The sequence below is a fragment of the Danio aesculapii genome, chromosome 15, assembly GCF_903798145.1.
Source record: "Danio aesculapii chromosome 15, fDanAes4.1, whole genome shotgun sequence".
NCBI classification, from domain to species: Eukaryota; Metazoa; Chordata; class Actinopteri; order Cypriniformes; family Danionidae; genus Danio; species Danio aesculapii.
Window position 1 is genome coordinate 11,237,617 of NC_079449.1, and position 27,005 is coordinate 11,264,621.

At 33.6% G+C, this 27,005-nt stretch overlaps 1 protein-coding gene across 1 annotated transcript; it reads left to right on the forward strand.

Moving 5' to 3' along the window:
- Nucleotides 1–530: 530 nt before the first annotated feature.
- Nucleotides 531–25,716, forward strand: si:dkey-238d18.4 (TBC1 domain family member 15). The gene is made up of 10 exons (XM_056473899.1): nt 531–912; nt 10,209–10,394; nt 11,930–12,048; nt 12,292–12,395; nt 15,723–15,790; nt 17,526–17,672; nt 18,756–18,846; nt 18,927–19,075; nt 22,345–22,486; nt 23,839–25,716. Exons 1-10 carry the CDS (start codon nt 663–665, stop codon nt 23,999–24,001), a joined length of 1,419 nt encoding a protein of 472 aa, XP_056329874.1. The 5' UTR covers nt 531–662; the 3' UTR covers nt 24,002–25,716.
- The last annotated feature ends 1,289 nt before the right edge of the window (nt 25,717–27,005 follow it).

The following is a 27,005-nucleotide window of genomic DNA, read 5'->3' on the forward strand; positions in this document are numbered from 1 at the left end:
ATAAGGACAGCTCTAATAATGAAGAAAACAAATCTGTAGAATTTAATACAAAAAAAATTTATATTAAGATAATAATATGGATCCCCCCTTCCCTTTTATGTATTTTCTCCATCACTTATTTATTTGTATGACTGTTACATGTCTATAATGTTGCATGATTATTATTTGTCTTTTTATTTAATCAACTTTTTTTCCTAATGCTTCCTTGACGATATTGTACTATGTTGTGTCTGACATTCTGTGTATTTTGAAATGGCCTTTGTACTCTTTCTGTTCTAGTTAATGTTATTGTTTATCTTCTTATGTTCATTTTTAAACAAACAAATAAATAAATAAATAAATAAATAAATAAATAAATAAATAAATAAATAAATAAATGGGCCAAAACCAACTCACCACAAGAGGGAGACATTGACCTTTAGCCTACAGCGTTTCAGCTTCGGTCTTTGCCTGAGAGAGAGAGAGAGAAATAGAGAGACGGAGAAAGGGAGAGGGAGTGAAAGAGAGAGAGATCATATGACAGGGAGGAGTGAGCTCACTATCAAAACACTTTCAAAATGAGTTTTCTGAAAGTCCAACTAAGACTTTTTACCTACTAAGTTTTGACGACCTCGTGACCACACGACGAGTTCAATGCCTGAGTCTTCAACGGATTTAGCACAATGATCGCATCTTGTGATGAATCACATGTAGAAGGGAACGGTAAAAAGCCTCCAGAAAGTACTAATGGACCGGTTGGGAAGTTTAAGGGAATGAAGTGCAGCATTTCTGTGGGGAGTAACGGCATCTGTCGGTCGGTCGCGCCTGTGATCTCACCTGCGTCTACCTGCGCGCGCATCTCTCTACCTGGAGTGATGGACGCGGAGGGGCGAGTGGACGAATCCAGACTCAGGACGCATATATTCAAAAACGGTACATACTTAAGAATTCATGAATGTTCCACAGGTGTGAATTGTAACGAAACGTATAGATACATGTATATAATCACTGCCATAACACTTAGAACAACACCCTCAATTGAGGTAAAGTTGGTTTTATATTATTTATAAATGTTATAAAATAAGACTTTCCAAGTGGGTTGCGGCTGGTAGGGCATCCACTGTGTAAAACATATGCTGGAAAAGTTGGCGGTTCATTCCACTGTGGCGACCCCTGATTGTTAAAGGGACTAAGCCGAAAAGTGATTGAATGAATTCAGACTTTCACCGTCTTAATATCATTTCAGTAAAGTATTATTCACAAAGTCTAAATGGTGAAATCATATTATCAGCCAATGACTATCAAACTACAACAATGTTCACAGTCGAATAAATAGTGCTAATGTTGTTTTCAAGTCATACTAACATGATTTCAGACCGAATATTCAAAGTGTGGTAAACAATATAGAGACCTTCCATAGACATAAGCATGTTTATATAATGTCATCTCTATTAGCCTTTTTACATTCTGCTTTACCAATTTATTAAATGTTAAAGTTCTCGTTAAACCTCAGTTTTCCCTCCAAAGGTGTCAGCCAAGTAAACTTTGAATATTGGGTCTGAAATTGCATGAACAAAAAGTAAGTAGGCTATGACTTCAAAACAACATTAGCAATTGACTGTGAACAATGTTGTACAGTGATTGTCATTGGCTACTTTTCTGGAATTATATTATTAAGGAGAAAGTCTGAATGTGTGAATATAAAACCAACTTAACCCCAATTGTAAACAAAGTCAGCCCATAAAGTCTGTTTAGAGTAAAAAAAACAGCAGATATTAAGAAGAAAGACTAATCGCAAAAACATCTTGGCACATACAGTCAAGTTTACACAATTACCACAATTTTCATGAAATGTATACTATAAAAAATAAATATATAATGTATAAGTATTTTATCCAAAATGTAGCTGTTTTGCTTTAAGATGTTTCTTGAATTGTAAGATGTTATATTTGAGATTTTTATGTACTTTCTTGGATGTCATGATGAATGATGATCACATAATATTTTGAGCAGATAAGTTTAGTTTACGGCGACAGAGTGGAGCAGTAGGTAGTGCTGTCACCTCACAGCAAGAAGGTCGCTGGTTCGAGCCTCGGCTGGGTCAGTTGGCATTTCTGTGTGGAGTTTGCATGTTCTCCCTGTGTTCTCGTGGGTTTCCTACAGGTGCTCCGGTTTCCCCCACTGTCCAAAGACACGTGGTACGGTTGAATTGGGTATGCTAAATTGTCCGTAGTGTATGAGTGTGTATAGATGTTTCCCAGAGATGGGTTGTGGCTGGAAGGGCATCTGCTGCATAAAACATGTGCTGGATAAGTTGGCGGTTCAGTCCGCTGTGGACCCAGGATTAATAAAAGGGACTAAGCCGAAAAGAAAATGAATGAATATAGTTTAGTTTACCAGAGTTTCAAATACATCACACAATGTGTAATATCCAGGTTTCAAGCAACTCAAATCTAGTTTGAGTATATGCAGGGGCAGACTTAACCATTACACAAGGTAAACAGTCGCTTGGGGCCCTGGGGAATTAGAGGGCCCAAACCAATGCCAAAAACCTATATTAATCATATAGATCTTATTTAAATTTTCTATCATATGTTGTAAAATCTGTCAATAACCGTTAAGATTATTGTTTAAGGTTACTATTTTAATGTTAATACTTCTTTTTACAAAACTGGGGACCCCCATGAATAATGAATTCTTTTCATACTGCACATGCAAATATTAAAATCTAATCCTTAATATGACTAAATAACTGTACATATTTAGTTTGTGAACTTGTTTTTTATTTGTGAATAAACTGCATTAAATTTTACATTAAAAAGATAAAGATTCCATTTAAAATATATATATTAACATGCAGTTTATTTACAAAAAAATATCTGGGTATATGCACAGCTAGTTCTTGTCTGCCAATGATAAAGTGCCAGTGAAAGCTTAATGTGACTATTTTATTTAAATTTTTATGTCATTAAAATAAAATCAGTTAAATAGACTTAAGCATTCATCTAGTTGTTCAGTCTTAAAACGAAATGAATGCCGTAAGGCTGGCTGGCTTAAAAGTCTGTGTGCATATACCCCATTATGTATGTTTATTAACAAAATATAACTAGCTTAGATTCTAATTGACAGACGCTGACTATATAGCTTTACATCTGTTTTATTTGCCGATATAGGTAATCACTGTAGTCTGTATTCATTCATTCAATACCATTTTATTGTACCCGAAGGGAAGCAACATCTAAAAGTCCTAGTTTATGAAAGACATTCATAAAAGACTAGGGTGAGTGTCTGGAATCTCTGGCCTTTGTCAAGTGATAGTCAAATGACGTGTTTCCCAACAGACAGATGAAGAATGGCTTTAGAGCTGTAGAATCTGTACAGTGAAGAACTACAATCATAAGACTCATGTTAACACGATTAGTCACACTGTAGATGTGAAAACAGACAGCATGGTTGCTACATTAATTCACAAGTGTCATACATTAGAGTTGTGGTTCTTTTATCAGCTGTTTATGCTTTTTAAATTATCTTACATTTTCTTTAATGTTCAGTTTTTTTTTAAGGTCCGTATATTCCCAGCTTATAACACGTCTTATAGCTGACATACACAAAAGTTCATAATGAAACACTATTTATATAAAATTGGTTTAATCTATCTATTTTTAAAGAATGTACTCTCAGCTTGTTGGGTTAAACCATTTGATGTTTTTATGTTTAATTACGATCAATGTCAGCAATTAGAGTACATTTCATTTGATTAGATTAATTACAACAGAAGCACAATCTTAGATATTAATTTTATTTCAGAAAATTTTGGGTTTTAATTTAATTGAATTTCATTTAATTATTTTGAATTGATGGTTTGTGTCAGTGATCAATGTAAGATTCTAGGGGGCCTGTAATATCAACATGTATTACGCAACACTACTTTTTCTTTCTAAATAGTATGAAACAGTTGTAAATAATGTGGCTGTGATTTCATTTATATTCATAGTCAGAAACTGTTAAAATCTTTAAAAGAAATACATTTTCAGAATTTCATAATATACTATACAGTTGAACGCAAAATTATGCATTTTCAAAAACTTTCCAAGTGATGTTTAACAGAGCAAAGAGATTTTCATAATATTTCCTATTATATTTTTTCACAGCTGTTTTAACAATAATAATAGCATTCATTCATTAATTTTCTTTTCGGCTTAGTCCCTTTATTAATCTGGGGTCGCCACAGCAAAATGAACCACCAACTTATCCAGCATATGTTCTATGCAGCGGATGCCCTTCCAGCTGCAACCCATCACTGGGATAAACACTCATTCACACACATACACTTCGGACAATTTAGCCTACCTAATTCACCTGTACCATGTGTTTTTGGACTTGTGGGAGAAACCGGAGCACCCGGAGGAAAACCACGCGAACACGGGGAGAACATGCAAACTCCACAAAGAAACACCAAATAGCCCAGCCGAGGCTCGAACCAGCAACCTCCTTGCTGTGAGGCGAATGTGCTACCCACTGCGCCACCGTGCAGCCTATAATAATAACAATATTAATTAATTAATTCATTCATTTATTTATTAATCAATCAATGAATCAACTGATTCATTCATTCATCATTCATTCATTCAGTTTAGTACCATTATTCATCAGGGGTCGCCACAGCGGAAAGAACCACTGTTTTACTTCCTATGTCCTTCCAGATGAAACCCAGTACTGGGAAACATCCATACACACTCATATTTACAGACACACACTATGGACAATTATGTTTATTCAATTCACCTATAGCGCATGTCTTTGGAGTGTGGGGGAAACCAGACCCCCCGGAGGAAACTCCACACAGAAATGCCAGCTGACACAACCGGGACTCAAACCAGTGAGCTTCTTACTGTGAGGCGACAGTGCTAACTACTTAGCACTTCTGTAAAATACTTAGTTCTTCTGTAAAAATCGTATTTATTTTAGTTTGGCTGGAATAAAGGCTGTTTTAAATTTATTTTAAACAATTTTTAAAGTAAATATTGTTAGCCTCCTCAAAAATGAGATTTTTGATTGGCTATAGAACAAACCACTTTGTTCAATGACCTGCCTATTTAACCTACTTTAACTTGCTTTGTTAACCTAATTAACTTAGTTAAGCCTTTAAATTGCACTTTAAGCTCAATTTTAATATATTGCTAAAAACTAGTAAAATATTATGCTCTGTCATCATGGCAAAGACAAAAGAAATTAGTTATTGAAACTACTGTTTAAAAATGTGTTGGGAAAACCTCTCTGGTAAACATTCATTCATTTATTCATTTTTTTTTTTCGGCTTAGTCCCTTTGTTCATCAGGAGTCACCACAGCAGAATGAACTGCCAATTTATCCAGCATATGTTGTACACCACGGATTCCCTTCCAGCTGCAACCCAGTACTTAGTAACATCCATACACTCTCATATTCATACACACACACTATGGCCAATTTAGCTTATTCAATTCACTTATTGCACGTGTCTTTGGATATGTGGGGGAAACCAGAGCACCCGGAGGAAACCCACGCCAACATGGGAGAACAAACAAACTCTGTTAAACAGCACTCGGAAAATATTTGAAAAAGTATACGAATTTCTAATTATAACTAACAATTTTGACTTCAGCTGCATATTTAAAATTATTTAGTCAGCCTATGTTAACAGTTTATTATATTGAATGAGTCACTAGAGGTGCACAATATATAGCTAAATTGTTGTTATTGTAATAATATTATATCAAATGTATCACAGACATGTATAAATTACATTTATTTTATGCAATGGTTGTTTTATCAAAAAAATTCACCAATCATATGGTGCAGTACTTTATCTATATCCCCACCACCCCAGTAGTTTCTGTTCTGCACCTGGCTGCAGTGGCCCTAGAATGAAAATAAATACTAATGGCGGGAGCCAAGACGAGGAAAACGACAACAGTCAGAATATCTGCTAATGTTTTCACTCATTCATGTTTTAATAGCGAAATGTTTGCACCTTGACACATTTTTTTTGTCTAATGTAGAATTAATTAAGTCTAGAAAAAGATATTTTACCTGTTTATTTTAAAATCGTTATATAAATAAATGATTTGGTGGTTCATTCCGCTGTGACGACCCCGGATTAAAAAAGGGAAAAGCCGAAAGAAAATGAATGAAATAAATGATTGGAAAGCCTAGCTATTAGAAATATAATTTTACAAGGGTTATGTTGTAGCATTATCACAATACTCAACAATAACGTTGCAAATTTTTCCAGTATATCGCAGTCGTAACACACGCACACCAACGCAATCTCACGGCAATTCGTAACTTTTTGATTTAGTGGCTAATTCGTATGAATTTGTATGATCTAATTCGTACAATTTGCTCATCACCCAATGATGGTTAGGGGTGGGGTTAGGTGCCACGCCTCCCTTTTAAATATCGTACATTTTCGTACGACTGAACTCGAACAAATTCGTACGAATTAGCCACTAAACTAACAAAATGTAAAATACTTACGTTTCCTCGTGAGATCAGGCTGCGCACACAGAGAGAGAGAAACACAAACACACACACACGACACAAGCATGTGGCACAATTGTGTGATGCAAGCGTGATTACATCAGTAGCTTTTACAGTACAAACACACGTCATGATTCACAACAGTCAGCCAGTGTACAGTATCTCCTGCTGGGCTTCTCATCTCCAAAACACATTCCTCATACTCACTGGCATGAGAACTGCACAGCGAACAAATGACATAATCAGCTGTGAAAGAAGGGGATAAAGCTGATAGAGAAGGGGATTAGAGGTTGTTTTTGTTCAGTGTGGACCCTCAGACTCTTGTGAGTTTGTTGGGAAATGCTGAATTGCAAATGCTGTAATACTGTACTGCTCTGTAATACTGTAATTCCATGCAGATATCGATGTTTTACTTGTTCTCTTTGGTTCGGTTAATTACTTTAAAGTGATGCAACGTAATGTTGGTATCTTAACAGTGATGATGCTCTGTTTTTTCAGGCATTGTTTAAACTGTTGATTTGTTTATTGCTTTTTCAATTAGTTGGACAGTACTGTGAGCACAATGAAAATAGCTACTGATGCGAATAGTAAGTGTGTTATCTGATAGATAACTTTAAACAATCCAAATCATTCCCCCTTGAGTGTTTTAATACGAATAATAAAATCAATAATCTTGCTTTAGGCAAAAAAAAGGGGCAGTGTTGACACACTCCTTTCGAAAAAGGTCTTGCCACCAGGGTTTCAATGCAATTTTTATGAGAATTTAAAACTAATTCAGTAAGTCAGCTAAGATCTTACATTATAGCCTGAAATTATATAAAGTTAGTTGGAATTTCAGGGTTTTTTGGTAGAATTGTTGCTGCCTTTTTGTGGTTTTAAGCTTATTTTTACAGTTTGATAGAAACTCCATTAACATTATTGTTTGACATATGGCTTAATATGCGTAATATCTTAATTACAAATATGAAAATGCAAAAAGGTATGAGCAGTTTACATTATATTTATTCATTAAGGAGACGCTTTTATTAAAAATAAAATAAAAATGATAATAAAAGAAGTATTTCAAGTCACCATCAATATACAGTATAGATGCCATGACGAGATAGTTTAGCCTGTTTTAATACATGCATACACATGGTACATACTGTTATAAGTCTAGTATGTTGGTATTGTGTTCATGTAGTTGCTGTGTTTATGTCATGTAATCTTCCCCATGTACCGTGCTCCAAGTGCTTTGTGTTTATGTCAGGGGTGTCCAAACTCGGTCCTGTAGGGCCAGTGTCTTGCATATTTGAGTTTCGAACCCAAATTAAACACAACTAAACCAGCTAATCAAGCTCTTTCTACTGTAGGTATACTAGTAACTTCCAGGCAGGTGTGTTGAAGGAAGTTGTAGCTAAACTATGCAGGAAACTAGCCCTCCAGGACCGAGTTTGTACACCCCTGGTTTATGTCATGTGATTCCTTTGTTTTGTTTTCCCACCTTGTGTTCATGTTCATTAGTTCCATGTCCTAAACCCCCTGTATGGGTTGAATTCAATAATGTCCTGTGTATTTATATCCCCGAGTGTGTTTAGTCCCTTGTCCATTATGAAGTGTCAACCCTTGATGTTATGCCTGTATTCCATGTTCCTCTGTCTGTAGTAAGTGTGGTTTTGTTAATAAATACAGGTTTTTGAACTTCTGCAATCCTGTGTGTTTGTAGAGTGAGTGAATATGACACACTCTACACATAAACATAATACACCAGTGGTGTCCAAACTACGGCTCGCAGGCCATCTGCGGCCCGCAATCAGTTTTGTGGCTTCAATTAGGCAACAGTTCCTGTTATGAAGTAAAACGAACCGAACAAACTGAAGGAAACATAATTGATAATCACGTTTTGGCGAGCCATTACGCAACCAAGAAAAAGGAAAATCAACAGTGAGTGCAGGAAATTTCAGTCACGTTGGGGCAAAGAATATTTCTTCACAGATGTCAGAGGAATATGTGTCTGTTTAATTGCCAGGAATCAGTTGCAGTAATGAAGAAATATAATATTAAAAAGACATTGTGAAACAAAACATCAGGCCTTCAGCTCTTACACTGGTGCCGAGTGAGAACAAAAAGTAAAACAGTTAGCAGCTGCCCTATCAGCTCAACAACAACAGTTTTTTCATGCTAACAAAATGCAAGAAAATTCTACGCTGGCTAGTTATGAGGTAGCTCAGCTAATCGCACAGCACAGGAAACCCTTCACTGAAGGAGAATTTATAAAGGAGTGTCTGATGAGTGTTGCAACTGTAATTTGCCCAGAGAAGATTCAAGATTTTAAAAACGCAAGTCTTTCTAGAAACACAGTTGGACGACAAATTAAAATAATTCCATAATACACACATACATATATATATATATATATATATATATATATATATATATATATATATATATATATATATATATATATATATATATATATATATATATATATATATATGCGTGTCTGTGTGATGGATGTAAAATTTGGCCCGGGACAATTTTTTTTTTTTGCATCTGCCCCTCGGCCCAAAAAGTTTGGATACCACTGTAATACACACACATATACACTGAAAGGAAAGAGTGTGTCTTCTACAGGTGGTTTGTCAAGTCCACTAACCTGTGTGAAGTATACACAAAATTGCACAATGTTTTTCAGAAACATTATAAGAATGTGTCTGGTGCATATGGATAGAAAAGAGTATTTTTGTTGTGTTTGATTTTTAATCAGCCTACCTTTAACTATAAATAAATAAATATATAAATAAATAAGAAATTAAAATGAATTAAAAATTAATAGGCTTCAGCAGAAAAGGAGCATTGCTAATGTCAATTGCTAAAGTTTTTATTCTGATGATTTTTAAAAATCTTTTCATTAAAAACTTTTTATTTATTTATTTATTTATTTTTATTTAACTTTTATATAAAGTATTTTTGTAAGATATTGGCTGTTTATTACTACCTAAAAATATCTCTAATCCTACCCAACAACTGCTACCTTAAAGGGAATCTATTATGCAAAAATCACTTTTATAAGGGGTTTAATCACAGTTGTGTGGCAAAAGTCAGAGAATATAACCAGCTTACAATGGTAAAAAAAAATTATTAATTAAATTTATTATAATCACACAAAAACTGCAGAAACACTTTGACATTCTCCCTTCGTAGGTGTCATCAGTAGAGGGAAAGCCTTGTTCATTAGTGACAATCTCCCCTTCATTAACATAGGATTTTAATCATTATTTTTGAGTCTGCCACTATACTGACACATAGGCATCTGTAGCTCCGCCCTCTTTTGAAAAGAGCACAATCTCATTTGAATTTAAAGCAAGTCATCAAAATGGCAGGATTAGGATCAAAGCCTTAAAGTGTCAAAGAGTTATAAAACATTATTTGTGAGGTATTTTGAGCTTTACATTCACACTCTAGGGACATCAAAGACTTATTTTATATATTCTTGTAAAAAGGGACATAATAGGTCCCCTTTAATAACTATCAATAAGCAGCAAATTGGTAGTTTACTGAGCTAAAAGTCATAGTTAATGGTTTAATAGCAAGAGTTGTAACTTAAAATTAACTGTTACCTTTTTCCCCTGTAAACTACAGCTTTTAGAAAGGGTCAGTATGCTTGTTGATATGTTTGTATCATACCTTTTGAATGATGATGATGATGTCTGCTTTGTGTTATTCAGGTGGTGTGTCGCCCGATGAGCGAGGTCAAGTATGGCGTTTTCTGTTCGGCATGTACTGCTGCAGCTCTACAGCTCTGGAACGCCCTCTACTGCTGGAGCAGATGGCGGTGCGCTATCAGGTCATGAAGAGGAAATGGCAACAGCTGCTTCCTGGAGCCGTTCGCCTGCGTCTTAATGGCACTGACGGTAATCAGTCATATCCCTGAGCCAAACAAACACTTGTTATATGAAATAGTTTGCTCTTATCAGTTTTTATTACTTGCAATAAAAGGTCAAGTCTTGATATTGAAAGCCTGGGACAGATACTTAAAGGGATAGTTCACCCCAAAAAAGTGAAAATTGCCTATTTATTTACTCATGAGTTGCTTTCTTTTACTGAATAAAAAATAAGATATTTTGAAGAATGCTGGTTGCTGGGACTATCGACTTTCATAGTTGGAAAAAAGTGATTATGGAGGTCAATGGGTGCATTTTTCTAAATATCTTCTTTTGTGTTGAACAGAAAGAAACTTAAATAGGTTTTGAACAAGTGAAGGGTGAGTAAATGATGACAGAATTTTAATTTTTAGGTGAACTATCACTTTAATTACATGTATTTACAGGGTGTCCGCAGGGTCTTGAAAAGTATTAAAAGTTGATAAATCAATGTAGAGGAATTTAAGACCCTTAAAAAGTATTAAACAGTCTTAAATGCTATTTATCAAGGTATACTTTTTTATATAATTTTTGATTAAGCAGTGGATGGTTGTATGCTAAAGTTTCTCTGAACTAAATCTGTGAATATCAGGATGCTGTGTAGTTTATGAAATGAATAAAATCCTGCTAGATTTGACATCATGCTGCTTTGTTTACTGCAGTAACCAAGGCAACACCATTATTTCTGCAGTTCTGTTGGCGCCAACCTGCTGAATTAGCTAGATTTTATAGATTTTTATTCAGTATTTGAATAATGTTTTAGTTTTGGATTAGTTTCTTACGTTAACATTTAGTAAATATACTGTAAGTTTAAATCTCACCAGTGTTTCCGGTTGAAACTTAAAGCGGTTATAAGGTCTTAAAATATATGGAAACAGTCTTAAAAAGGATCTTAAAAGGTATTGAATTCCACTCTCTGATTCCTGTATATACTCTGATTTAAATTCAGTCGTAATCTAATGCTTAATATGTTAAAAGGGCTCAGGTAATGTTTCAGAATTTGAAAAATAAAACTTTTAATATTAAAATTAAGAAAGCACAAAGCTTCTTGTGATTATTGGACAGGATGTCAAATATTTGGTGTTTTTACACAAACTAAAAGATCAATCTTTGGATTTAGGAATAAGTATGGATTTGTTCAGTTTTAGGTATATGTAAAACTGAAATTTTTAATGTGCAGTGATTAAAAACTGCAAAACATTTCATAAAAAGCTGTGATGTTGGTTTCTATCAACTTATTTATTTATTTATTTTTAAATAAATAAATCTCATCTCCAATACTGCTTTATATTATATTAATGTTGTATGATTTGCAACTTTTATTTTAATTATTAATAATTTACTATTAGAAACTAGCTGACGATTTTATTCTCTTGCATATATGACATTAGCAAATTATGCAATATTCCATTTGCTTTTGGACATTTAACATCTCTATTGTAAAAAAAAAGTCAAATATCAAATACTTGCACGCAGAATCACAGCTATTATTAAATAAGTGTTGTATTCTGTTTTCTTTTTTCTAGCTGAGCTGTTGACAGCAGTGAAGTTTTTTGACCAGAGGCAGGACAGAGAGCTGAATAAACAGCAGAATCTGTCAGACGAGACACAAGAGAGATTATCCTTTCTGCAACTGCAGGCTCAGGTAAAACTACACTATAAACAATAGACATATAATGTGCATATAATAGCATGTCCACAGTTGAAGTTACACCCATGTGTACACATAATACGTTATTTTACAGATGTCAAATGATTAAAGAAATTATATATACTGTGTATATATAATTTGGTTGCTAAAAATGAAAGTGTATCTATATCACAAGGAAAAATGTAATGGAAGGTTATGTCAAGTAAGTTTTGATGTTATGTTGACTTTAATGTCCAGGTGCTATTTGAAAGGGTAACTTTTGACCTGGAAGAACTTCAAGAGGCCATACGCATCATTGACAAGGATGTTCCTCGAACTGACAGAGATCTTCCATACTACCGGTACAGAAAATGCTATACATGCATGAATGAATGAATGAATGAATGAATGAATGAATGAATGAAAGATTTTTTTACATCGATTTACAGAAGACTCTAGAATGTGCACCTACTAAAATATAATTCAGTTAAACAATAGATTATACAGTTGAAGTCAGAATTATTAGCCCTCCTGTTAAATTTAAATTCTTGTTTTCCTCAAATTCTGTTTTCACATTTCTAAATATAATAGTTTTAATAACTCATTTTCAATAACTGATTTCTTTTATCTTTGCCATAATGACAGTGCATAGTATTTTACTAGATATATTTCAAGATACTAATATTCAGCTTAAAGTGACATTTAAATGCTTAACTAGGTTAATTAGGCAAGTTATTGTATACTGATGGTTTGTTATGTACACTATCAAAAAAAATTTAAGAGAGTTAATAATACAGACCTTAAAATGGCTTTAACAAAATTAAAAACTTTTATTTTAGCCGAAATAAAAAAACACTTTCTCCAGAATAAAAAATATTTTAAGAAATACTGTGAAAAATTCCTTGCTTCTTAAACATCATTTGGGAAATATAAAAAAAAAATGCACAGGAGGGCTAATAATTTTGACTTCAACTATATATTGAAAAATTGTGTCAGGCAGATTTAGAGCTGGAATTATTGGATGATAATTCTATTTATGGATCATAGTACAGCCCCAAAATAATAATTAAAAACACCAAACAATATGAACGGTTGTATTTTATTGCCTCTTATCTTTCTCAGGTTGTTGTGTTTTATGGCACTCATCATGAGAGATGAACATTCACCCTGCAGGCCTAATTTTTTTCTCATTTTTTATAGGAAATTTTCCTTGTATTAGTTTTCCTGTTATTGATTCTTCAACTTTAGGACTATGATTTATAATTCATACATTTAGTCAGGGGCGTCGCTAGACCAAATTTATGCCCCAGTAAAAATCCCCAGTGCCCCAGTTAATGCTTTGAGATATGATTTACTTTATATGCAAGTGTATTTATTAAAAGTGGTAATCCCGGAATAAAGACGTTATTCTCTATATGCAACCGAACCAACGCTGGTGAAAGCAATGTAGTTTAATCAAAAAACAAACTGACCACCTGCGCACCTCATACACTGCTCCCGCTGGACCCTGACGCGCTGCTCTTTTCCCGGTGTGAGTCCTAGTTGTTTACATGCACAACGAAAAACTGCTCTCGTGCCGCTCATGCGTTGTGAAACCGGCGTAACAGCCTTTTATGCGAAGGTGACGGAACGCAGTAAGTTTTACAAGTCGACAAAACTAAAGTTTAAATAATATGACGTGATCTTACTAAGCATGCCAACTGAGGTAAGACTTAATAAACCTAATTCTCTGCCATGTGTCAAGTCTAAGACAACAGATAATTCAATAAAATATCTTTTTTTTGTATTCTATAGAGTTGTATATAGAATTTAATTTAAATGAAATTAATATTATTTATGTAAAATATTTCTTAAATGTTCTTAGCATCACTTCAGTTGTCTTCACGTAGTTTTCCAGTTACATTAAGGATTATTTCTGAATAACAATTGTATAGTAGCAATAATACTTTTATTTATTTATAGTATTTTTTGTATTTTAAAAATATGCATTATATATATATATATATATATATATATATATATATATATATATATATATATATATATATATATATATATATATATATATATTTAAACTCATGCTGTTGACATTTCAAATTCAATAACTTAAATTATTGAGTTACTGACATTAAACTTAATGTCTAAATATTAAATTCATATACGCTCAAACAAAAAGAATCACGATTAAGTTTATCATTAACTGTTTATAACTGTTTGATTTTATTTAATTTGTCAATTTTTTTTATTTATGTTGTCAAATTGCTTAGAATTAGTCTAAATCAGTTCAAATCGAATACTATTAGATTTAAATAGTCCAAAAACATGAATATGATATAAATATGTCTAGCTGTAGAAAATTCCGGATCCAACTAGTTAAATTCTATGGCGTTGGCTTACTATGGGGTTGGCAAAATTGATGCAGCTCCATGCGTACAATAGTTTAAATCCAATGTGTTTTACATTAATAAGAAGAATTTAAAACACATTGGATTTATTGATATTATTACATAAATCGTGTTGTTATTCCTGTCATTTATGTTTAACTAATAAATATCAATCACATACATTTTATTAGTTCAATTATGTTATGTTAAAGTACGTAATCCAAATGAATGGAAATTTTATATGCAGTCAGAATACATACATCTAATTGGTCTAACTATTTTTTGGAGTGTATTATGTTCCTGTCTTTTCAATATGCGTACATTCATTTTAGTTGTCAAACAGCACAATTCCTCAGTATTCTTCATTTCTGCTGAAGAAAGTCTAAGTCAATACGTTCCTTCTCCTGCTGTTCATACAAAGCACAAGCAGTTGTGAAACACACAGCTCATTTTGCATCACTAATGTGCGTTGCCAGCAAAAAGCAAACATGTCATTGCCACACCAGTTTATCAAACAACCTTGGAGCTCAATGTAAATAGCACTCAGAATCTGCAGCAGCTTTTTACTGCAGTTAAACAGTAACTAGTTCTGGGCGCATGTTAACTCTGCTCACTTTGCATGCATAATTTAATAGCCAAATACTTAATAAATACAAAATAAGAGCAGAAATGTGCAGCTTTTTCACAAAGGTGCAGTGTTGGCCTCAAAACAGTCATGCTATGAATATAAAAATGCAAACTAATATACAATTAACCTACTTTGTAACATTTTTGTCTACATTTTTACATTTAAAGCACACATATAAATGAGTGTTTGCATTATAAGTAGGTCCACGTGAAAATATGCACCCACAGAAATTAGATTTATGCTGATTTTTTAGTCCATTTTTGAGTGCATTTATGTACTGTTAATGTGCATCAATATGTATTTATACAGTTTTTATATTTAAGTAATATTGAAGTAATAATATGCTAATGTTTATGTACAATACACTTTGTAAAATAATATTTTCTGTCCTTTAGCAGATATATTATATGAGAGACTTTCCAAACCTTTAATAAAAGTATTTATATAATATTTTAGTTATGACATGCTTAAAATCACGCAAAAATACACACTTTTTTTGTTTTTTTCACAAAGTTCTGCACAGAAATAGCAGAAAAATATCAGCTGATTCTGTCTGGTCCTGATTATAAGGTATCAAAGTTGTCTCTATTCTGTTTAACTGTGTCTGCTTAATTAAATCAGTCCTTTAAAGTAGTTTGCTGAATAAATAGTTTGTAATCTGTTGTGTTTCATCACAGGAATGAAGGTTTGGGTAATCTGCTGGTGTTAAGAGATATCCTGATTACATATGCTGCTTTTCACCCAGGTATGTGGTTGAAAATATGCACTTATACTGTATATATTTTTTTAGATTTGAAAGAAGTAAATACTTTAACAAAGATGCATTAAACTGATCTAATATGATTCTAATACAACATTCAATTTTAAACAAATGCTGTTTGAATTTAAACATTTATAATAATAATAGTAGTAATAATACTAATAAACATAATTTAGCTTGAGCAGCAAATATTAATATTAGAAGGATTTTAGAAGGACCACTGAAAACCATAATTGTATCACATAAATTATATATAAAATATAATATATAATATATATATTTTTTTATTTAACTAAATAAGTGAACAAATAAATAAAATAAATAAAACATACATTTGAAGGCAAATTATTAACCCAAATATTGAAAAAGTTCTATTTTCCAGTGAAAGGATTTTTTTTTCACAGTATTTCCAATAAATTTTTTATATTAGAAACCCAAGAAAAGCTGGGTTATTAAAACTCAAATTGAGTAAAATATGGACTAACTCAAACATTGGGTTAAATTTGGTTCTATTAATTTAATTTAAGCATGACACGGTTGCTGAGGGGCTAGCACTGTCCAATCACAGAAAGAAGGTCGCTGGTTCGAGTAGCGGCTGGGTCTGTTGGCATTTCTGTGTGGAGTTTGCATGTTCTCTCCATGTTGGCATGGGTTTTCTCCGGGTGCTCTGGTTTCCCCACAGTCCAAAGACATGTGCTATAGGCGAATTGAATAAACTAATTTTGTGTAGTATGAATGAGTGTGTATGGGTGTTTCCCAGTACTGGGTTGCAGCTGTGTAAAACATTTGCTGGATAAGTTGGCGGTTCATTTCGCTGTGGTGACCCCTGATGAATAAAAGGACTAAGCTGAGGGACAATTAATGAATGAATGAATTTAATTTTTAAAATAATAACCCAGCAGTTGGGTTAGTCCCTGTTACACTCAGAATTGTGTTGAAATAACACAGCATTTTTAGAGTGTATTTTGGCAGGAATTAAAGCAGTTTTCCAATTTTTTTATCATTATTTTTTTTATTTAAGGTCAATATTATTAGCCCATTTAAATATACATATTTTTTTGATTGGCTAAAAAACAAACCACTGCTGTCCTAATTAGTGGTAGCTAATTAACTAATAAGCTGTTAAATTGCACTTTAAGTTGAAGTTAAGTTTAAGTTCTAGTATCCTGTTAAATAATATTTACTGTCATCATGGCAAAGACAAAATAAAGTAGTTATTCGATTTGTTATTTAAAATATTGTTTAAAATGTATTGAAATCTTCTCTGTTAAACAGCATTTGGGAAATATTTGAAAAAAAAAAAACTATTTCACAGGAGAGCTGATACATTTGCCTTCAAAAGTATTTTTAAATCATAACCATATTTCACAATATTACTGTATATTTTGCCACATAAATAGAGTCTTGGTGAACATAAGATGCGTAACAGTTTCTGCTGGGTACATTATCACTTTTAGATTGTGATCTGTGATATTGGTTTGTTATGAAGGGGCGGCCTCTAGTGGTTAAATAATAAAGTACATTGTGTGAATTTGTTCTGCTACAATAATGGTTTGTTTCCCAGTACTGGGTTTGGGCAGGAAGAGCATCCGCTAGCTAAAACATATGCCGGAATAGTTAGCGGTTCATTCCGCTGTGGTAACCCCAGATAAATAAAGGACCAAGCTGAAGGAAAATGAATGAATCAATAAATAATGGTATGTTTCTCTGTCCTCTGCAGAAGTGAGTTACGCTCAGGGCATGAATGACCTATGCAGTCGCTTTCTGGAGGTTCTGGACTCAGAAGTCGACACTTACTGGAGCTTCTCCTGCTATATGGAAAAGTTTTCCAAAGATTTCCGCGCTGATGGACTTTACCGTAAAATGGGTGAGTTTTCCAAATCATTTAGTGTTCTTTTTTTCTGGAGAGTTACACTGGGTCAAGTTGGGTTTTTCTTTTTCTTTTTTTTTTTGAGAGGAAAATAAAAATGCAGATTAACATCAACTTTAAACAACACTTCAAATAAACATCAAGACTAAACATACAGTCAAGCTCAAACTTATTCATGCTTTTGGAAAATTCTTACTTTTATTCAACCAGTAACTTTTTTTGACTGGAAATGACAGGCTTCTCCCAAAAGATAATGAGACAATGTAAAAGAGGCATCATTTTGGCATAAAAAACTCAGCTTTTATCTGCATATGAACAAAACATTTAAGTTAGAATTTGTAAGAATATTAACATCTTCGGGCTTGACTATATTTATTAAAAGTGCATATTTGGGTTCTGGAGGTCAAACTTCATTATTATTTTTTTCCACAGGCTAATAGATTTTTAACATTAACTGATAAACCTTTAAAGTTAGATGTGTTGTGCGCTTTGAGGTTGTCACCAGATTAGATATGCTTTTGAGCCCATCTGTTTGCATTAATTTAACATATGTTTTAAGCAATCATGCTTAATAGCTTAATTTGTGCAGAAGAACTACATTACCCATGATGCTGTGCAGAAAATTCCACAAGATCTTTTACTCTCCCCATCACCCATCACTGCTAATGATACAGATTTTTCCTATCCTTTTGTAATGATTCCAATCCAGTGGTCATGTTTTTGTCCATGTTTTGTTTGTGTAATTGTTATGTTATAGAAGTTGCTTTGTTTGGAATATAATTTTTCAGTATGTTAAACACAAGTCAAAGACAAGTTATTGGATAACAGTGGTTTGTTCAGTAGCCCATCAAAATATGGTGTATTTTAATATAAATAATATTGACCTTTTATGTTAACATTATTATTGATTCCTTTTTTATCTGAAAAAACTGTATTCCAGCCAAACTAAATGAAATAAAAAATCTAGTAAAAAACTGTTGGGAAAAATATCCTTGCTCTGTTAAAAATAACTCAATATTTTTAAATTTTGTCTTGGACTACACATGATTCTGATAATAATATTGCCATTGTGTTTCTCAGAATTGGAAGCTGCTTTACTGAAAGAGCTGGATCCTCAACTACACTCGCATCTCGTCACAGACAACATGGAAAGGCTCACATTTTGTCACAGGTGTGTTTTGAGTTTCTCTTAAGATTATCTTCTCTTTCTGTGACTTCATGCATTTAGTTTTTCCTCTGTCTCTCCTTCAGGTGGCTTCTGTTGGGTTTCCAGCGTGAGTTTGAGCACAGCGATGCTCTGCGACTGTTCGAGATTCTCAGCTGTGATCATCTGGAGCTCATCTCGCAGCAGGTGGACTGCGTTCGCTATCAGGAGAGACTCGCACGCAAACACAGCCTGGGTAAAAGTCCTTTTCAAAACCTGTTCCTCAAGCTCTGCTCACATTGTGCAGTTTCAACTTTGATCTGGTCATCTGAGACAAAATTGGGAAATGTGAGAAGATACCTGTAATCCTCGCCTAAAGTCGTTGATCTTTGATTGTTGGTTTGACAAGATCACTGATGCCTATTAGTGATGAAACAAAGTACTTCTTTACAGTGTGCGAATTATACACTGACGATCGGGGGGTCAACTTTTTTGGTGATGTTAGTTTGTGTAATACAGGGGTTCTCAAACTTTTCAGCCTCTGACGCCTAAAATAACAACTCCAGTGACTCACGACCCCCACTATGCTCGGAGGTGGTTATAAGCATACAAATATTGCACACAATGGTGCACACACTCCAATAGGAACTATATAAACATAAGCATATTGACATCACAAAAATGCAACAGTCTTACAACCATATATTTTTTATAATCATTATTCAGTTGTTTAATTTAATATTAACCTCACTTAATGAGAATGGTGAGCACAATGTTTATAGCACATGACTATTCTTAGTTTAATTTTGGAGACTTAGGGCGTACTCACACTATGCTATCCGAACCGTGCCCAGGCCCGTTTTCCGGATCGTTTGAGAATTGTGAGTGCTCTGAATCGGACTCAGGCACGGTTCAGTTGGCCGGCCCTGGCCCGGTTGGAAGAGGTGTGCCAGAGTGTGGTTCACTTGGGCTCAAGTGATGAGCCCAAAACTGAAGACGAGACGTGACTTTTACCGGACTGTTTCATATGGATTTATTAATCATTCTTACTGTTCAATGAATGCAAACTGTCGTAGATTATTAAAGACGCAAACCTCTCACTACACGACAGCTGCACCTTTAGCAAACCTCCTAATTCCTGCAGCACAAGGACTTTATGATTGTTTATGAGCGTCATAATGGCTGATCTGTTCGGCGAAATATTTGACTGTGTGTCACTACATCCTAAACGACTAAATTGATATAAAGAAATGTCAACTGTGCTGAGCAAAAGCGCTTACTGTACAGCGCATCATCGATGATGTAAGCGTGCTCAGGCCCAAATGTAATGTGAATGCAGGCCGTCGGGGGAGACGGGAGGGGGACGAGCGTGCTTCGGCCCAGTTCAAGGCAACCGTACATGGAAGTACGCCCTTAGAGCCACTTGGAGATCATCCTCCTTGTTCAGTCATGGCCTTTATTTTTAATGTGAGTCCCATAAAGGTGTCAAAGTTTAACATTGTACCGTAAAGTCAATTTACGCTATTGCTGTGATGTTAATCTAGCATCATCACCCAAAGGGTCGCAATCCAATGACAAAAAAAAATTGAAAGGCTGGTGACTTTTTATTTACATGTTTTATGTAAACTATTAAATATTAAGTTTATATTAAATATATGATAAGTTAAAAACATTTTTTATATTCTGCAGGTTATGGATAAAATATGATAATTCTAATAGTTTAATAAAATATATGAGATTTTTGGAAATCACCAAGCGACTTCCCCCCCCCACATTGTCTTGTGACTCCCCAGGGGGTCTCGACCCCCACTTTAAGAACCACTGGTGTAATACATGCTTCAGTGAATCAAATTTATGTATTTATTTAAATGACATCTAATTTATTAATAAAAAATATATTTAGGTTTTCAGTGTTTTGTGGGCTAGGCTATTTAGTGTATTCTGACCTGATTAGCCATTTTCGGCTTACTTTAGGTCAAACTATACAAACTATGCATCTAATTTTACAACTTTTAGGCTTTATGTACAAAAACAAACACCTATTTTATGAGAGATCAGTATTGTAAACTCTAATAGTGCTCTAAATCTGTCGGTTTCAGACTGTTGAATGACATTTTTTCTTGCATAGACTGATTGCCGCGATTACGCATTTACAATGGTATGACTCATTATAGGGGGGGGTCGAATGGATGTCTATTACTTTAATTATTAACATCACAGATTCAAAGAGACCCCCATACATCTCGTTTTGACATCCTTTAGCGGGGATCAAACCTTAATTAGGGGGGTCAATCCCCCCCAAACTCCGCTGTAATTCGCACCCTGCTTCTATCATGTATACAAACATTACTTTAATTAAATCTACTTTAATTTTAAACGTACACTTATTGGATTCCGCTGTGAATGACATCTTATGGTCAGGTTTTTTTACATATTGTGACGCAGTTCCTAGATAAACCTAATATTAAATGAGAAAACGGTGGGCGTGGCTTGTTTTTTCTACAGTGAGCTGATTGGATGTAGTAAAGTATGAATTTCATTCAGAAGGAAAATGGCTTTTAGGAGAGTTATTAAAACCTAACAGACACCTCCTGCTCACCATTTCTGTTTGTTCTGACAGCTGGAGGGGCGTGGTTAAGTATGTTAGCCACGCCCAATACCTCAGACAGATGTAATCTGAGAATTTAACTGAAAACAAACAAGAAGTGCATTTTCAGATTTTGATTAAAGATTACAAGGACTAATAAACTTTTTTTCTTAATGACATACACAGATGAATTGTTCACCACAAAACTAGCAATGTAACAAAAGCTAACAAAATCAAGATGGTTTTGAAGTAATACATACTTTAAAAACAAACACAGGTCCTTGAAAGAGCTTGAATTAAATTTGAAATTCAATTTGTTCATGGTTTTATTTCAACAGTTGTATTTGATTGTCAAAAACAGAATGAAAAAAACTAAAAGCCTTTCATTTAAATCTAAATTACACTGACAATTAAATCCTGGTGAACTCTAACAGTACATTGTGGGTATTTTATAGTTGTTAAGTGCACATTGGTTGTGCAGTTTTTGTTGTGGTGCATTGTGGGATTGATTGAGTACACTTCAGACACCACTAGAAAAGGCTGCATCCTTAAAAATTGCACTTCAATTCAAGGGATACAGCTCTTGGCTAACTTGTTCAAGTGTGCTAAAATCTGCAGGACACCAGACCTCCAGTAGGTGATCCCTGTCTTAAACATTTGATGTAATTTATACATTATAGCTGTCCCAAATGTACAAATCAATAGGATTGGCAATGAAAATTTGTATTATTTTTAAATTATATTGACTTTTTTTGCAGTTTACAGATTTAAGGCTGATTTATTATCATGTTATGTGTGACTAGAAGTGTGCAGTAGACATTCAACGACTTGTTCAAAACTGTACATTTATCTAGTATATTTTGTATAAACTGTTGCTCAGTACATTGGCAAGTTTTGCCCTGGTTAAACAAATCATTATGTTTTTTGTGATTTTTCAGAAGAGGAACCTGTGGCTGATCTACACGCTGTAAACACAGATTTCACTTTTGAACTTTTCATGTGCGCCACCATACTGCTGGAGAACAGAGATGCTTTATTGAGCTGCAAGAATGAGGTTCAGCTCATACAGTTTACTAGCAGGTGTGTATGATTCATAATGATAATGAATGATTCATATGTATACATACAAAATATTACTTTATTACTCCAGTCTTTAGTATCACGAGATGTTCTTTGTGTGTGATCCTGTATTCATATTTATAATGCATAGCTGTCATAAAGATTAAACAATAAAAACCTGCACTAAGAATATCCCCATATAAAGAAATATATAAAAAACAAATATGTGACCCTGGCCCACAAAATAACATTGTTAAAATTCAAAATTATAATCTTTATGCCAAAAATCATTAGAAAAATCATGTTTAATGAAGAAATTGTGTACATGTATTACCATAAATATATCAACATTTAATTTGTACTTAATTTTTACTTTTAAATTTGGTACAGTTTTAAATGTGATTTTCCCCTGTATTTAAAATTTCCAGATTTTCAAATAGTTGTATCTCAACCATATATTCTTATCCTATCAATATATACAGTTAAAGTCAGAATTATTAGCCCCCCCTTAATTATTAGCCCCCCTGTTTATTTTTTTCCCCAATTTCTGTTTAATGGAAAGAAGATTTTCTCAACACATTTCTAAACATAATAGTTTTAATAACTCATTTCTAATAACTGATTTATTTAATCTTTGTCATGATGACAGTAAATAATATTTGACTAGATATTTATCAAAACACTTCTATACAGCTTAAAGTGACTTCTAAAGGCTTAACTAGGTTAATTAGGTTAACTAGGCAGGTTAGGGTTATTAGGCAAGTTATTGTATAATGATGGTTTGTTCTGTAGACTATCAAAAAAATATATAGCTTAAAGGGGCTAATAATTAGACCTTAAAATTGTTTTTAAAAAAATTTAAAACTGCATTTATTCTAGCCGAAATAAAACAAATAAGACTTTCTCCAGAAGAAAAAATATTATCAGACGTACTGTGAAAATTTCCTTGCTCTGTTAAACATCATTTGGGAAATATTTAAAAATGGAAACAAAATTCAAAGGGGGACTAATAATTCTGACTTCAACTACATCAATGATTATGTCATTCCTTTGGCTTTCAGATAATGCATAAGTCTCCATTTCCACACTTATGACTGGTCTTGTGGTCCAGGGTCACATATATCGATATAAAGTATTTTTTAAAAATGAAGAAATTAACATATAATATATACAAAATTTGATTGCTTGATCTTTCTTTAAGATCAGTGTAAGTTGATTTTAATATTTTGTATATGATACTTGCATTCCTTTCTGGAAAGGTTTTTTTTGCATTCCATTTCCTTTGCATTAGTGTATCTAAGTGTGTTAACTGTCTAAATACATTTTGGGCCATCGTATTCATACTAAATCCTAATCATGTTGTACCTGCTCAGTCTACAGGGCAAGCTGGACCTGAACGCCACCCTGAAAAAAGCTGAGGAACTGATGAGGAACTACTGCAAAAGCTCCTCCTGGGACTATTTGAGCGGCCTCTATCGCATGCGCAAAACCAAAGAGGACCACTTCTTCTATCATCTCCGTAACCTTTTTTCCTGAGACCAAATAACCTGTGTGGACTTTTAATGGAAACGGTCTGAATGACATGAACTTGTGACTTTATGTTCCAGAGGGACTTTAATTTTATTTTTTAAAAAGTGCTGCTGCTTTAAACCAGGGTTTTGTACAGGAACAAGCAAAGACTTCTTTATCAGTGTAAATATTTCAGTAGTTCCAGTATTCCATCTTTGTTTTTAAAGGGAAAGTTCACCCAAAAATGAAAATTCTGCCATCATTTAATCTCTTCCACTACTTTTTTTTTCCCAAACCCAATTGAGTTTCTATCGATTTCCCTAATTTTGTTGCTACTTCTTTCCCAGCATTCTTCAGAATATATATTTTTTAGTTTAAAAGAAGAAAGAAATTAATAAATGTTTAGGACCATTAGTGTGAGTAAATAGTTTATGGGTGAACTATCCCTTTAAGGCTTCTATAGTGATGCCAGAATTAATGTGAGAGAAGTTTTATTGACATTTTAACCTGTCCGATGAAATTATATTGACACTGCAAAAATGCTCTAATTATTTTTAGGTTTTGTCTTGTTTATAGTCCTAATATCTAAAAATAAAATCAAGAAGCATTTTCTAGACAAGTAAAAATGTTTTTAAAAAAAATTTAAATAAAAAAATTAACCAATATTTTTGTTTAAAACAAGCACAATCAAGCGTTTTTGTAGATTATTGAGCTATTTTAAAGGAGAAACTTACTTAATTTAGACGTTTTTTCTTCTTGAAAGCAAACCAATATTTTTAGTTGCCTTGAAAATGCTTCTAGATTTCAGAATTTCTCATATTTGGACTAGGAACAAGACAAAACAAATGTAAAAAAAAATATTTTTTGCATTTGGGAATTTTACATTTATTTGATACTACTGAATTCTACATTAAAAGTAATATGTTGAAACATAGCATGCACAATCAAATGTACTTTAACTCTGAACAGGATTTTATAGTGTGGAAAAACACCATTTCTGCTGATCCACGCGGTGTGTGAGTATTATTCAGTCACTGAAACATCTGGTGCTTGCGTATCGGTGATATTAGAGCATTATATAATAACAGAAACGCAGGCCAAGTTCTGAGAAGCTCTAGAAGGCGCTCTGTGGTGTTGTCTTACCAGTCATACAGCGCTCAAGATGCACTGATCAGAAATAGCACACACTGAACTACGACACCCCTCACTCTGCATTGCTTTTTATCATATAAGAGGTACGATATATCACAAAATATATACAGTACACAAGGAGATATGGAGTATTGCACCTAATATTTGTTGTTATTTATTAAGAACTGACATATTTGTTTAAGTTGTTTTTGGAGAAAGTGAATGGACTGACCAACTATTTTGGGGGGAAATGGATACTCAATACTGTAATTATTATTATTTTTGTCATGCTGTTCTCTGATTTTTGGATTATGTTTTGAAGTTTGCACAGATTGATTGTGGTAATTTATGTAGCAATAATGAGACTGCAATGTTTAACAGACTGATTTTTTTTCAATGAGAGAGTGTGTGTGAGAGAGAGAGAGTGAGTGAGAGATACTAAGAGTGAGTGTTTTATTTTAAGATTACTATGTGACATTTAAGCTGTTAGTTTCTAGTGAGTCACTTCATGAAGAATAGACTCATGAGTTTTAGCTGTTAAACGTTCTTGTAAAATAAACTGTGGCCATTTGAATAAATAAATGAATATTTATTTGTTGTTTTTTTCGAAACAGTTTCTTCTAGTTATTGTACACGAAATGGACTACAAACAAATCAAAAGAAATCAAGTAATATTTTTCTACATAATTTCTACATTTAAAAAAATCCATTTGATTTACTAATTTTTTTAAGGTTGCAAATAATTTATATGGGGTGAATTTAAACAAATAAAAAAAATGTACTAATGTTCAACTTAATTGTTGGCAACCACTTACCTTAAAAAAAAAAGTACATTTAATTACATTTTTTACAGTGTAGCTTTATTACAAAATGTGTGTGATTTCTTAAAAATCAGAAGTACATTGCCTCAAGTCCTACTTTTATTATATGATATTTAATTGATTTATTATATGATATCTAATGATTCAGAAAATGTTGATCGAATCTCCCTCAATAGAAAAGTGTGTCTTCACGATCACCAGTGATCTAACCACAATAGATCACTGGAGAACATTCACATTCACACGAACTATAATCCTGCCTCAAAACGAACTACAGATCCAGTCATGCAACACTCACACACACCCACTCCAAATCTTCGTTGATTAGACTAACACAGCTGATGCTGCTTACAGACTGATTCATGGACTATTTATAGAGCACTCACACACACATCTGTGTTGAGTCTTGTAAACTGTTTGTGACGATTATGACGCGTTTTCCCTTGCCTTGCCATTCGTGTTTAGACCTTGCTTTGTTTTGTTTGTTTACGTTGTATGCTTCCTGCCTTTTGACCTATCACCTTCGACTACGACTCTAGATTGCCCATACGCTTCTGTTTGTTCATGTATTGACCATTGCTTCCTTGATCATTCTGTTTAATAAAACCTGCAAAAGGATCCTCACTCCATTGTCCAGCGTCACTGTCAGATTACAGAGAGAGGAATCTTTTTGATTTTGAATGAATAAATCAAAAGTAGGAATGCTCAGTTTGCTACATGAAATGTGTGAACGTTTGTGCATGTTCTGTGTGTTTGTTTTAAAGAATGGTGGGGGGTTTGGTTTACTGACGGCATCATCTAACATTGGCTTCATAAAACACAACAATAATAGATGTCAATTTGATGAGAATCACCATCTCCAAGTCTAAGGCCATGGTGCTCCACCGGAAAAAGGTGGTTTTCCATCTCCAAGTTGGAGGAAAGTCCTTACCCCAGGTGAAAGGATTTCAAGGGCCCTATCATACACCCGGCGCAAGGCGCGACACAATTGTTGTTTGCTAGTTTCAGCTCGACGCAAGTGTCATTTTTTGACGTGTGTCACACTGTTTAAATAGCAAATGCATTTGCGCTCATATGTG

Bases quoted from the DNA above. Each gene is read 5' to 3' on its own strand.
- si:dkey-238d18.4 (XM_056473899.1), top strand. From the start codon at position 663: ATGATCGCATCTTGTGATGAATCACATGTAGAAGGGAACGGTAAAAAG. The intron at 913-10,208 runs GTACATACTTAA...TGTGTTATTCAG, and splicing joins GACGCATATATTCAAAAACG to GTGGTGTGTCGCCCGATGAG. The intron at 22,487-23,838 runs GTGTGTATGATT...GTACCTGCTCAG, and splicing joins CTCATACAGTTTACTAGCAG to TCTACAGGGCAAGCTGGACC.